This window comes from Rutilus rutilus (assembly GCF_951802725.1).
Source record: "Rutilus rutilus genome assembly, chromosome: 8".
In the NCBI taxonomy this organism is placed as follows: Eukaryota; Metazoa; Chordata; class Actinopteri; order Cypriniformes; family Leuciscidae; genus Rutilus; species Rutilus rutilus.
The window spans coordinates 35,770,916-35,786,146 of record NC_140222.1 but is presented as its reverse complement, the minus strand read 5'-3'; the positions used below and the strand labels follow the sequence as shown (position 1 = coordinate 35,786,146).

The 15,231-nt window shown below is 38.6% G+C and overlaps 1 protein-coding gene across 2 annotated transcripts in view; it reads left to right on the top strand.

The window, feature by feature from the left end:
- rbm20 (RNA binding motif protein 20) overlaps window positions 1-15,231 on the top strand; it is a 66,301-nt gene that overhangs the window by 49,032 nt on the left and 2,038 nt on the right. For both annotated transcript variants that reach the window (XM_084416663.1, XM_084416662.1), the window contains exons 6-13: window positions 4,634-4,777; window positions 6,694-6,825; window positions 6,902-6,981; window positions 8,046-8,667; window positions 9,386-9,466; window positions 12,578-13,127; window positions 13,952-14,059; window positions 14,420-14,541. In XM_084416663.1, the coding sequence (XP_084272789.1) occupies window positions 4,634-4,777; window positions 6,694-6,825; window positions 6,902-6,981; window positions 8,046-8,667; window positions 9,386-9,466; window positions 12,578-13,127; window positions 13,952-14,059; window positions 14,420-14,541 (1,839 nt within the window). The remainder of the gene's footprint in view (window positions 1-4,633; window positions 4,778-6,693; window positions 6,826-6,901; window positions 6,982-8,045; window positions 8,668-9,385; window positions 9,467-12,577; window positions 13,128-13,951; window positions 14,060-14,419; window positions 14,542-15,231) is intronic.

The following is a 15,231-nucleotide window of genomic DNA, read 5'->3' as shown; positions in this document are numbered from 1 at the left end:
CTGCATCTGGTACATTAACAAATAAAATTGAGTAGAAATAATTTAACATTTAAACATTTAAAAAACAATATTTATGAGTAATATTTATTGTTTTTATTTATGAGTAATATTAACTTTTTTGATTTCCTCTAAACCTTTGTAAAATAGTATTCCATACAACAACCAGTATACGTTTCATGACATTGGCCTTTATTGTCGATGAGTACAGCAATACAGCATATTTTACACTGTTTTAACATGTATACAATATTGCCTACATTTCAACTCATTTAACAAACATTTTAGAAGTAAAAATGAAACATTTATACATTCAGGTAGCCTAATTTAAATGTAATCAACCAGTCTGTTATCCAATTTCCACCGGATCAGCGCTGGTTCTCGTGCCGGAGACGGACTCGCACTCTGCGGGTGAACTTCGAACTTCATACCGCCGTCCTGCGTTTCACTCACAGCCGAAAGATACTGCGAGCGACTGACTCCATAACCTGCCAATAAACAAACAGTGCACAGTTCTGAGGACATTTTATCATCCAAATATAATTCATTATCATTAAGATATCATTATCATTAAGAATAAAGTCGTGTGTTATATGCAAGGCGTTTCAATCACGCAAAAAGACAGGCGCGACTCTCGTTTAGGTGTCGCATTATGCCTCTGTATGTTGTTTTGCATTAAATAAAATGATTTAAAGCACAGTAATAATTTTATAGATAAAATAAAACATTCACAAACCTGAATTTCACAGAGGAAATGCAGCCATTCTGCGACGCTGAGAAGAGAGAACTGTTCTGGAGACTGGAGAGAGTTCAAACAGCCCGCGCTCACTCAACCGTCGAGTCGTCACGTCAGAGGGTGGGAGGGGTGCATTGTTTTAATTGAGTAAACTTACTCAATTTCTTAAGAGTGTTAAATATGTTAATAATATTGATTTGAATTGAGTAATATTTTTGTTTCTTGAAACAGATCAGTTTAATTCTCTATTCTCAAATATTTTGTATTATAAAGAAATAATTGGTTAGTCAAATACTAAATTCTTTTAGTGAAAACAACTTAAATATAACTGTAAATTTTAGATAAAATTAACTGTTGGATTTTTAGTCAATTATTTTGGTATGTTTAACTCAAACAATCAAGTAAACGATATTCAGAGATTTAATTAAGTTAATAAAGTTAAATATTACTGTAATACTTACTAAGCCACAGAATTATTTTTAGTGTATTCTCAAAACTATCATTTTCAACATCTTCAGAATCGATATTTTGATCGCTGACAGCTTCATCAAGTGACAGTGACATTAATATTTGATTGCGTTCAGGTCTTGCTCTGAGTTTTGCTGATGATTCTTCCTATTCTTTTGTTTTCTGCCTGCGGTTACTATGAGTGAAACATCACTTCATCATTGTGTATCAGACATTGCCACCTTGAGGAATAAAAGTGAACTGCACTTCAAATACTTAACAGTATTTCATATTTTGTGTTGCAAGTGACCCTATATACTTGAATATTTGTTTTATTAAAAACAGACATTCTTTTATAATTTTTTTCTTGTTATGTTGTTTATAATGAATTGATTGAGGAATACTAAGAAGATTGATTTGTAACTTTCAAAAATGAACGAGTAGGAGGGTATTGAATGACGTCCCGGGTCATTAAAGACCCGAGGTATGAGTTTAAGGGTTAAGATACTCCAGAAGACTTGCTTGAGATTTTTGCTTATTCGCAATTCCCTCATCCATTGCAGCTTTTGTGCTGGAAAGTATTTTCAAAGCTGAAGAGAGTAACTTTTTGTGGAGTTAAAATACTTGATCACAACTTAACAGGGTTATTACACAATAGTTGACAGTAATTAACAGTAGTTAACTAAAACGAAACAACAAAAAGCACTGTGATAAATTTACAATAAGGTTACATTTATTAACAATATTAAAACAGCAATTATTAATCATTCTTAAAAGCATTTATTAATCTTAGTTGATACCAATTTCAATATTTGTATAAAAGTTGTATCTGTTAATATTATTTATAATGAACCTGAGCTAGCATGAACTAACAACAGTTGCATTTGTATTTCCTATGTTAACAAAGATTATTAAAGACTACAACAAATGTTTTGCTCATTGTTAGGCTACTAATGGTAACTTATTGTAAAGTGTTACCAAAGCATTTTTGTTACTTGAAATAAAAACAAACGTTATTTTATTTCAGCTAGTTGTCAAGGCAACATTTCTCATTTTCATTTAGTTTAACTTGCTTTACTAAAATAACCAAAACTAAAACCGAAACAGCAAAAATACTAAAACTTGAAATAAACTTGAAATAAAAATGGAAAACATAAAAATAAAATGAATTAAAAATATTAATATAAACCCACAATAATAATATTTCCATACTAAAATAAAGCTGCAACTTAATATGCGGAGACAACTTTACGCCATTAGTAGGTTGATTTTATGTTAAAATGTGGCTTTGTAGCCACTGTTTATATGCTTTCAAAACATTGATTTGTTTGAGAATCCGACCACCAGCCCAGCATGGCAACACTGACTCGACCAATGGCGTGACTTTGGGGCGGGGCTATCTGTTTGGCCAACCAATGACAGATAGGAGGAGGTGTTTAGGGGAAACCTGTTTGAAGAAGTTCTTCTTTTTTGCATCTCTCTCTAATAAGATTCTGTCAAACAAGCACATCTTATACTTTAAATTTCACTTGCTTTGGTAGACCAATTATAAAATAAAATAAAATCTTTTGAGGGTAGTCCTTGCCAGCCAATCAGCAGCAGCCGCTGCTATGCCAGTTATGCTTTACCCAGTGTTTCAACATAATCACCTTGATCATTGCCAGACCCTCGAGCTTCGACTGCTTACAACAAGCTGAATGAACTCCAAAACACTGGTGTTGCATTTTACTGTCCCAGCACATGGAAGCCATTCAGTGTTACATTCTGTCTTGTTTAGCATATAGCAGAGGCATAAACAGCCTGTTTGGGGGGCTATTTTGGTATGTGTTTATGGAGGTAGAACTAATGTGACCTTTTTGGCACATTTGGGCAAAGTGGAAGTCTGACAGGATGCCATTCATAGAATGATCACAAGCTCTGCTCAAACTGTTAGAGTCGGCGGCCGCAGATAAACCCAGAAATCAACCGTGTCCAGATTGACATTGATTTAAGGCCGTTTTGGCTCTACTTTGAGATCCGGTCTGAGGAAGATGGTTGAATCATTTACAGGAACTTCACAAGTTTCACTACTTTGATTCTCACAGTCCGCAGTCATGATTATTAATCGTTTCTCATGCACTCTGCAGATCTCATGTGGTCCTTCCAGTATAATACTGTTCGTACGGTGTGTAAATTGCAGTGTAAACACTGACCCTGGCCCCTCACACTTGCTGCTGTCAATCAAACACCCTGTACACATCACACCTCACTGTAGCTTATATTAATATAATATACTAATAGACAAAATGTAAATAATAATATAAGACATAATTTTAACTTAATTCTTTTTAGACATTTTTAGAGTATTTAGATTGTGCTATACATTATACAGGTATAACAAGATCATGTGAAAATTGAATTTTTCAATTTTATTGTTTGTAGAATGTGACGAGAATAATATATAATTATTTATGTACATTTTTATTTTAGATTGTGGTATATGCTACTGTAATATTTTGGCATCAGTATTTTTTTAAGAAATACCGTTTTTAGTTGTTTTTTTTTACACCACAATATTAAGCAGCACAACTGTTTTCAACCATTATAGTAATATAAATGTTTCTTGAGCATCAAATCATCATATTAGACTGATTTCTGAAGGATCATGCGACACTGAGTTATGATGCTGAAAATTCAGCTTTGATCACAGGAATAAATTAAAACCTTTTACCTATCCGACCCCAAACCTTTGAACGGTAGTGTATATTAATCGTGGATTTTTTAGATTCCTTCTAGAATCTTTAAATTATGGTATAATAATATATAATTATTATTAAAATTCTATTATCTATTTTCGATAATTTTTAGAGTCTTTATATTGTGTGTTTTTTTGTACTAGGTTTAATTTCCTTTTTTTTTTTTTTTTTACATATTAGAGAGACTTTCTGTCGTTTTTTATATATGGAATAAATGTAATATCGATTATCTAATTTTTTTAAAAAAAAATTTTACAAATCTTTATTATTTTTTGGTATTTTATATGGATTAATTTGCTAAATTTATTTATTTAATTTCAAAGAATAAATTTATCATGGGTTAATTTTTATGAGGCATTTATGATATCTCACATTGATTTCTGGTCAGGTTTAAGTTTTCAGTGCACTTATGCTTTTAAATGATAAATCACATCCTGATGGTGTAGTATGTTCATGTACATGCAGACCCCCAGCTGCTCCCCCAGTATTACAGCACCAGTAGGGGGCATTAGTGAGCACAGCAGGGGCCAGCTGTTTATTTAACAAACTGTTTCAGGTATAAAAAGATCACACATTAACTGCTAGCCTTAATTATGTTCACATTATATTTAATTGATGTATTCAAATGCCCTTAAACATTTCCCACCATTGTTGATCAGATGAAAACGAGTGTATAATCTGAGGAGTGTATGTTTATTTGTGTCCGGTTCTCTCTCAGTTTCTTCAGCGCAAGGCGTGTCCCGGGCGTGTGGTCCACATCTGTAACCTCCCAGAGGGCAGCTGCACGGAGAATGATGTCATCAACTTGGGGCTGCCCTTCGGCAAAGTGACCAACTACATCCTCATGCGCTCGACGCACCAGGTATAACTCAGCCTTCGAGTTGGGCAGAACCTGATTTCACCAAGTACAACATGTTCCTGCATCAACATCTTTGTTGTTCCTGGAACAACACTCCAATCAACCAATCAGATTTGATGGACGAGTTTACAGTTAAAGCCAAGTTTAGGCTTACAAGCCGTGACAAAGGCTACTTGTTGAGCCGAAACGTTGGTAATAGTCAAATGTGCTTAAGAGTGTGTGGAGTTATATTCTCTTTGCATTACGTTTAGGCTTACAACCAGGGTTAGGTGCTTCTTCATCAGTATTATTCATCTACCATTTCCCAATGATTTTAGAGATAAGTAATGGGTAGGTTAGTTTTAGAGGTAGGGATATGGTTTGGATTATATTTTCGGACGGACAGGAATGTTGTTCCAGGAAAAAATAAATAAATATGTTGACCCAGGAAAGCGCCAAACTCGACAAAATCAGGATCCTGATATTTTGTTGAAAGGATAGTCTTTTCTTCCCTTTTGTATGGAAGCTTGTTTACGCCACAGAAAAAAAATAAATAATTGCGACTTTTTCTCTCACAATTCTGACTTTTTTTCTCTGAATTGTGTGATATAAGCCTGGGAAAACCCTGACGAACTTCCGGCAAATTTGAGATTTGCTCTGCAAGTCCGTCTGGCCAAGAAGCCCATTCAAGCCCATTTCCAATTTTTCCAAATCGAGGCACCAATCACAAACGTTGAGGCGGGCTTTACACGATGACGATCGCTCTGATTGGTTTTAGGTCTATCCAATTGCGCCCAGACGCATTTGAGCGACGTCCTTTGGTGACGCCCCTTTGGAAATGGGCCGTGAATGAACCTTCCCCAGACCCTCTCTCAGTTACAACTGAGAAGGGTCTGGTGTCAGCCAGGCTACAGAATTGCAAGATATATAGTCAAATTCTAAGGGGAATTTTATTTTATTTTTTCTCAGAATTGTGAGTTTATATATCTATTATAATTGCGAGTATATATCTTATAATTCTGACTTTCTAATATGCAATTTAGTGAGTTATAAAGTCAGAATTGTGAGGTATGAACTCGTATTTCTAGAAAAAAGTCAGAATTGGGAGTTTATATCTTGCAATTCTGACTTTATAACTCACAATGGCAAGTTTTTATCACGCATTTCTGAGAAAAATAATTGCGAGATGTAAACATCGCAATTGCTAGAAAAAGTCAGAATTGTGAGATATAACGTTTTTTTCTATTCAGTGGGGGAAACAAGCTTTCATACTTTTGTGAGTGAAACAGCTTCTCGAACAAGAACAAATGTGGGGCGGGACTTGATTTTGTCAATGGGGAATTGATTGGATGGTTGTGGTTTGCTATTGGTGGATCTCATGTGAGTGACAGGTAGCCCCGCCCTAACGCCAGTAAACGCATCATCAAAGAAAAGAAATGAGCTGCAAGCGGGAGGAGAAGATATTTTTATTAAAGATTATGAGGGCACGTTAATATAGTCCATAATAAATTTGAAGTTTACGTTTTTATTTCATGGTGACTTCAAATTTTTACAAGCTGTATTATTCAGTTAAATAACTGTTTTACCTCATTTGAAACTAAGATAGCAGTGTCCTAAGATGATTTATCGCACAGTTTGTTGTAAATCGTGCCAGGCTGGAGGAGTACTGCAGAAATAGATTTAGGCAAGCACAACCCTGACAACGATGATGTCTCCATCACCACGATTCGTTAATCACATTTGATTGACTTTTTGATTGGTGCTGCTGTTAGTACCAACTGGATCACATTCTGGGTCCAGTGCCAAGTTTGACATGTGCCTGAAATGCCTGGCGTTGAATCGATCTTGTAACTGTCTTAAAGATTTATTACGTAATTAAAAAGAATATCTGTTCGGATCCCATTTGACAGATTTTATGTTTCATGCGTGCTTTCTGTCAGGCTTTTCTTGAAATGGCGTACGTAGAGGCGGCTCAGGCCATGGTTCAGTATTACCAGCTGCAGCCGGCCACTATCAACTCACACAAACTCCTGATCCGCATGTCCAAGAGATACAAGGAGCTGCAGCTGAAGGTATGTGTCGTCTCGACTCATCGTCGTCACATGACTTGAGCAAACCCAACTCAGAGTGTTTTGCTTTCTGATCCAGAAACCAGGTAAAGATGTCGATTCAATCATCCATGACATCAATTCCCAGAGAGAGCGAGATGAGATGCAGGAGACTGACAGGTGGGGATGTTTTATAAGGGACTCTTTTGGGTTTGAAACTATACATTTATTCAAAAATACATTTCGTATATACAATAATGTGATTGTGAATACATATTTTCTATTAAAAACATGATTTGAATTTCTAATTACTTTCAAAATTAAACATTCAAATTCAAATTTTGGAGGGCATAAAGTCAAAAGTGTCTGGTTAAGTGCAACTGTCCTGGTCTCATAATAAAGAAATTCTTGAAAAGTAGTTTGGCATAATCTTCTATTGTTATTATTATTATTATTATTTCTTCTTCTATTGTTTGTATTATAATAATAGTTAAAAAACAGCTTCACTGCTTAACATTTGAAAAGTTTTGTCCTCCAAATCCAAGTCATGTCGTGCAGAGAAAAAAAACATTAAAAAGGAAATGACATCATAGAGAGGAGCCCTGCAGACCCTCGTGACTGTTTTATAGTATACTACAGAATTATTATATTATTATAGTCAAGTCTAGTATTGTAACTACCTTGACACTCACGTGTCTCTTTTGACAACTGATGATAAATAGTGCTCCTTTGTATTCTGATGACATTGAGCATATTGTTAATACATTTTGTATATTGTATATCATAAATGTGCAATCTCCGTATGTTTTGCGAGAATAAATAAAGTTAAAAAATTCTAAAAAGTTCCATGAAAGCTCTTAAAAAATTAAATAAAAAAGGATAAATAACCGTGCTCTGCGCTCGACCAGGTTCAGTTCTTCATGGCTAAATTAGCGGCGTCCGACCGAGTAATGAATGTAGCTTACAGCTCCCTCTGTTGGCGATGATAATCACTACACGACTGCTCTGGTAACCAGCAGGTTATGATGGTTGGGCTTTTTTTGCTGTGTATTTGCGGGTTGTTTTGAACATGCTGTAAAACAGGGACAATCCCGGGTTTCGGTGGCCTGTCCTCGGAAAAACGGGGAGGTATGGTCACCCTAATATAAGACCAAGAAAGTGAAAGTGAGAGAGTACATTACTGTTTTTAAAAATATTTTTCTTTTTCTTTATCATTGTCTCAAATCCGCTGCTGGTTTGCGTAGGTACCTCCCAGAACGTGCAAGATCTCGCAGCCCAGTCAGTCGTTCTCTGAGTCCGCGCTCCCACAGTCCGAGCTTCACTTCATGTAGTTCTGCACACAGTCCCCCGGGGCCGCCCTGTCGGCCTGACTGGAGCAACGGCATGGGGCCGCGCCGGGCCTCTTGGGACTGGACGTCCCATTCCCGAGGCGACGAGGACCCCCGTGACAGAGACGACTGGAGGAACGACGAAGAGGAGAGAGCCAACGGGTGGCTGTCCGAGCGCAGGAAACCCTACCTTAAAACCGGGGAGCGGATCAGCCCCCGTATGGGGCACGGGGACGAGCGGGGCAGGGACTGGTACCCCCGCGGGAGTCCTCAGGGATCCTCCTTCTCCTCCTACCACTCCATAGATGACTTTTACAAGAAAGACTCACTGTACAAGACTGATAAACTGAGCAGGTCGCAACATCACAGACATGAAGGGAAAACTAAGAGACGGGACGGTGGAGACTATCACAGGCCGAGACACTCGGAGTCAGACGTGACGGACGACACCGGCTCCAACCGGATAGAAGAAGACCGAGGACGCAGCAAGAAGTCGAGCCGGAGACGAGAGGACGAGGAGAAAGAGTCCCAAAATAAGGCATGTCCTACACATTTCACATCATTTTAAGAACAACTGTAATGTAATACAACTGCGTATAATGTTTCATACACTTTAAGAGTTAAGAATACTAGATATAATCATTTAGATCATGTATAATACATCGTATTTATAGCAAAATATTATTCATATTTTAATATTATACACTCTTTAAAATATATACACTTTAAAACTATTTTAAATATTTAAATGTACTGCTTTATTAAACAATATTTCAACTCCAAATCCAGAAAAGTTGGGACAAACTTGATCTGATATAGACTTCTACCAATGTTTCATCGTCACATTTTTAACATGTAGTGACCTGTAAAACCTAAAGAGTTACTAATGGCATGTATTTATTAGTGGATACATGTGGTGCGTTACTGACCTTCATGACCCTAGGCACAGTTGCCTTTACATGTCTTGTACAGCTGTCATGAGAACAGCAAAGGAAAATGAACAAGAACAAATGAGGATTGCATACTTGCATGAAGATCAAATTTAATAAATTACAAAACAATTGCATTTCTGTGGGCCTTAATGAATAAACACCGCTTCAGTTACCTCTCAGATACCAACTGCATTGTTACACTAATACCAGAATAGGTGCAATAGATTTAAGAAAACTATGATCGTTATATAATAAAAGGAGTGGAATGTAAATTCACCCCTTCAACACAATATTTTAATAGCGCTGCTTTTTTATGCATTACAGAAGGAAGAACACAGAGCCAAAGAAAGATCAGCGTCTCCTCATAACAGCAAACCTGAGGAGTCCTCGAAGTGTGACAGTGAGGTAAACACATTTATTCATTTATCTATAGAGTGGCCATCTGTCCCGAAATTGGGAGCTTTCCTCATAAGCAGTGTCCCGCATTTCAATTATGCCTGTATTTTTTTTCTTCGCTGAAATTATACCACAGTTAATAAATATAATAATAAACTGTGATTGGCATTTAAAAATGTTTTAGCTAGATCGGGAAAAATCCTGCCTCAGTCACTCGTTTCATTTGCTCCGGATGAATATTGTTGGTATTAAAGGGCTTGAGTTTCGGTATGGGATTGCGCGTACTGCGCATCATTTTACCCATTCTCGCAGATTTTGTGCTCACACCCAAAGAGCGCAAGCATAAAGCCGCCTCTCAGTACTAAATTGAGTTATTTTTCACTGCTTATTGCGCTTAAACAGTCAAAAACACAAAATAATGTGTCAGTTCTTAAAGTGACAATATATTATTGTTAATATTGCTAATATTATCTCTAATTGTAGGTAATAAAAAAAAATCGAAATGCCATTTTTGTCAAAATGGTATCGCTGTAAATGCAGTGCGGGTAGTAACTTTGGAAAACCACTAGCCACAGTGGCTGTTGAGCAAAAAAAGTTCATGTCAAGCCCTGAACATATTCATAGAGAGGGTTTTTTTCTGCTAATGACGACTACATGGATGGAGAAAAAGAGGAACCAGTGTGGACCTCATCAAAAGTAAACTCCGGATGGAGGTTAAACACAGACACATACTGGATAATTTGTCCTGTTCAAAACTGCCAAATCCAAGATGCACTGAATCTGGTAAAATGCATTTACAGTAATGTTTGTATAGTCTAATAAATGAACATAACATAGTCACTACTTAAGGAAATTTATTTTAGTATAAAATGTGATTTTACCTACTAGTCTGTTATTCAGTTTATTATATTTATCATGGCAAATAGGCTTTCCGACTAGTGTAAATCAATATTTACATAGTCTAATAGTAGTAAATTTATCTCTCTCCCATGTGTCCTGCGTTGTCCAGCAAAATCCCATCAGAGCAATAACCAGGTGGTCACCCTATTAATCTTCCTGACTGCGTTTCTGCTTTCTGAAATGTTATGATTCAGGAAGAGTTTTTGAAAGAAGTCTCTTATGCTCACCAAGGTTGCATTTATTTAAAAAAAATACAGTAAAAAGTAATATTGTGAAATATTATTACAATTCAAAACAGCATCATTACTCCAGTCTTCAGTGTCACATGACCCTTCAGAAATCATTCTAATATGCTGATTTGATGCTCAAGAAACATTTCTTTATATTAAAACAGATTGAAAACTGTCACGTTTATTTTCTTTTTTGATTTAGTTTTCATTGTGTTCAGTTTCTGTTTGCCTGTTTGACCTAGTTTTCTTGTGTTTCATTGATTGATCCTGTTGTCCTGTTAATTAATCTCATTAGCTCTTTTGTGTGCTCTGTGAATTTAAGCCCTCAGTTTGAGTTAGTTCTTGGTCCTGCATCGTCGATGTATGCGTGGTTGTGTTTCTCTGTGTTATTCTCCTGTTTATTGTGTTTGAAGTTATAATTAAAGACTATATTGTTTATTCCTTCGTCGTGCGCTTCACTACAGCCACCAATCCGTGACAGAATACAGGACCCCAGACACTATAGATCTGGCTGAACGAAAGAAACGGGCTGAAGATCATCTCCATCCTACAGAGCGGTTGGCCTTTGGAGCAATTTGTGGATGACATTTAGCAGTATTACCATCGGGTGAGCTGGAGGCACTCACATGCTTAAGGCCTGCTTTCGAGAGGGACTGAATGACAGACTGTATCAGTTCCTGTCTCCCGGTAGATTCAGTTCGTCATTGTTGGAATATATTAACTATGTTCTCTGACTGAATGGTTCAGATATAGTTGAGTAAATCCCAGAGTCTGTTCCAGTAAGTGAAATCCCAGAGTCCGTTCTAGTGAGTGAAATTGCAGAGTCCATTCCAGTGAGTGAATTCCCGAGTCTGTTCCAAGAAGTAATATTCTCAAGCCTGTTCTTTTGAGTGAAGTTCAAGAGCCAGCTCCAGAGAAAGCAGTTCCAGAGCTCGCTGCAGTTCGTGAGTCCAGTCCAGAGTCTGTTCAATTTCTGCGTTAACCCCAGCCCAAAGGAGGAGGCTGAGGAAGAAGAAACGGACCTCTGCATGTCCAGCCCCTGAGCACAGTCCGGTGTCGGCTCCAGAAAGTGAGGACCTTAAGTCCGTTCCGAAGAATGAAATTGTGGAGCCTGCTCTTCCTGTCTTCCCTGGCGTGGTCGAAGAGGTGGTAATTTCCTTGTTCGTTGCTGCTGCTGTGTGTGTCTGGGGCACACACACATCCCTCCAGTCCTCCAGCCCGGAGCCCGCTCAAGCCCCAGAGCTCAGTCACAAGCCTGCTCCCGCCCTCTGAGTCTGCACTCGAGACGGCTCAAGCCCCAGAGCGCGTCCAGGAGGCCGCTCAGGACCCAGAACTATGCCTTGAGTGTGCAAAGCTGTCCTTGATTTCATGGGGGGGCTGGCTGGCTATCCGGCCACAGTGGCCGAGTCAAGCTCCCTCCTCATGGCCACAGTGGTCAAGGAGGCTGCTTCTCCCTGGCTCCTGTATCACCCGTGTCACCCTGGAGGCTTCCTAGCCTGCTGGCATCGCCCTGCCCGTTACCTTCCATGACTCCAGCATGCCCGCCCTCCCTTAGTTTTCACTGGGTTCAGGTTCTGTTTGCCGGTTTGACACAGTTTTCCTCTGTGTTTAATTGAGTGATCTCTTTTGTGTATTTAAGCCCTAAGTTTGAGTTGGTTCTTGGTCCTGTAGCATCAATGTATGCGTGGTTGTGTTTCTCCATGTTATTCTCCTGTTTATTGTTTTTGAAGACCTGTTTATCCTGTTTATTTTGTTTATTCCTCCGTCATGCGCTTCACTACAGCCAACAATCCGATACAAAAACAGTTGTGCTTCTTAAAACTTTTGTGGAAAATGTTTTTTCATTCAGGATTCTTTGATGAATAGTAAGTTCAAAAGAACAGCATTTATTTGAAATCGAAATCTTTTGTAACATTATAAATGTCTTTACTGTCTCTTTTGATCAAATTAATGCATCCTTGCTGAATGAAAGTATTGATTTCTTGCCAAGGGACTGGAAAGTGGAGAGGAGGAGAGCTGGTATCCTAAAAGCATGGAGGAACTGGTGACCGTAGATGAAGTCGGAGGAGAGGATGACTCTATAGTTGAACCTGATCTACCTGACCTTCAAGAGGAGGACCCGAGAGTTGAGCCCGGTCAGTCGACGACAGAGAGCCCTAAACCAAATGCAGAAACCCCAACAAAAGTAGAGGACACTGTGGTGGACCCTCCTACCCTTCCACCAGTGGATTTGGTCCCAGAGGAAACCTCTGGAGGTGCTCAGTCCTGCCCCGGAGAGACGCCCCTGAAGTCACCTGTCCCAGAGCAGCCGGTCTCTCAACTCAACCAGTTCCCGTCCCACGAGTTCAAGAGCGCTTTGGAGGAGACCTGCACCGCCACTGATATGGACACACAGACCAACACAGCCACACCAGCTGGGCCTCCAAACCACAGCAGCACATGTGAAAGTGGAAAAGTGACAGACTCGAGTAATGACGAAAGAAAGGCGACAGAGATGGACAACAAGGAGCCATGTCTCAAACAGGACAGTCAGAAGAAAGGTACCCACAGTCATATAAGTTTGTTAGTATGTCAGTTAGTTGTATGTGTTAGATACAACTAACACTTAGTTCCTCATAACTACGGTAGCCGTCATGTAGCTCGAAAAGTAGAGCGTGGCGCTAACAACGCCCGTCATGGGTTCGATTCCCCTGGAAAGCAATAACTGATCAAATGTGTACCTTGAATGCAATGAATGTCAATTTGAATAAAAGCATCTGCCAAATGCATAAATGTAAATGTCATAGAAATCTAAATGAATAATCTCTTGATTAAGATTGCTGTTCAGATTCACTGACTGGATACTTCAAACCATTAAATCACGACTGAGTTTGAAAAGTGAGTCCTTTTGACTCATTAAAAAGAGCAAGTTCTTGAGAATCATTTGTCCGCTTATACCATGGAAGGATTTTTGGTTGCATTTGCGATAATTTTTAGTGTCACTCTGGAGAGCTGCTAATATTTGTTTTGATTAGTGAAGCAAAAATGTAACTTGATGACACTTGCATTTTTGTTGTGTGGAAAAGCTTTGAAATGTTGATAACTTTTATTTTTTGACAAAGGTCAAAATTATGTCAAAGGTCAAGATGATGTCAGAATTATCAAAACTTTTGAAAAACCAAATTTTTTTTGGAAGTTTTGACTTTTTTTACCTACAAAAACTGTGAAATTCAATCATCAAAGATTTTTGCATTTAAAATCTACTTGCTAAAAAAATCTTAGAGGGCATTTTTTGAACCTTTAGTGTCAGTTTAATGTGATTTACAGGCTGTAGATAAAATAACATGTGCCTAGTCTCATCATTCCACCTGCTTTTCTATTCTAGATATTCCTGACTCGCTACCAGCCCCTTCACCTCAGGCGACAGACATCTGTGCTGCGTCACCTTCTCAGGATCAGGAGAAAGCCATTAGTGAACACAGCATACCGTTAGGTACGTCCACCGGAGTCAAAAGATTCGAGCCACATGATGTAAACACAGCTAGCATGAGCAATAGTAATAGCGGCGCTTTGAGCAGCTCTGGCTGTGATGTAGGCTCTCAGTGGGTAACTGAAGCCTTTAAGGCCAGCTGATGTCAGTGGAGCATTTGTCATCCTGTTGAGTGAGGTGTGAATTGCACCCTCGAGGCCTGAGCTTGTTGTACTCATTACCACACAGCCAACGCGCTTGATTCCCTCACAGAAGAGCTGACTTTACACCCCTGCACACACACAGTAATATCAGAACGTGACTCAGAAAATGTATCGGTGTGGTGTTGTTCTGATTTCTGGCTGGTTTTTGTTGTTTTGGCAGGTGTGGAGTTCATTGTGCCAAGGACGGGATTTTACTGTAACCTGTGTGGCTTGTTTTACAACAGCGAACAAACAGCCAAGACGTCACACTGTCGGAGTACAATTCACTACAGGAACCTACAGGTCATAAATACTAACATGCAGTCTTCCTTTCTCTTTCCAGTGAAATATGAATGTTTTCTCTTTCTTAACCTTTAAAGTTGTTTGCAATTTTACTGCTTTGTCACTATGACAATACACAGGGGCGTAGCACAAGATCCCGGGCGCTATGCATAGACAGTCCTAATGGGCCCCCATGTTCCCCAACCAACCCAATTTCGTGTTGTTTGTGCTCATCTTTCTTTGAAAAGAAGTCGGTTACCAATTGTTTCCCCTCATTTTGTTTTCTTTCCTTCTCCTGTCTTTCCTTTCTGTTTTGGTGGCCTGATTTGGCTTTCTTTGAGAGAGACATTTCTAAAGCATAATTTTGCGCTCCACCAGATGCTCAACGAACTAACATAAACGAAATGCGTGCAGATGGATTAAACCATTTGGCGCATTAGCAAGGGGTGGGACCAATCAGTCAATTAACCAAGTTATTCAGCCAATACACTAACTTTACATTTCATCTGACATTCATTATGAAATAAAAATTTCCAGACTTTTCAAGGGCCCTCTCTCCCCTTGGGGCCCTGGTAATCAGTACTGGTTTTACCCCCAGTCCAACGCCCCTGACAATACAAAACCATAAACGACTGTGATACGATGATTTAAACAGCTTTAACTCTTGTGCGGTGTTGAAAATAAAGCTGAAATAAAATAATATAAAAATAT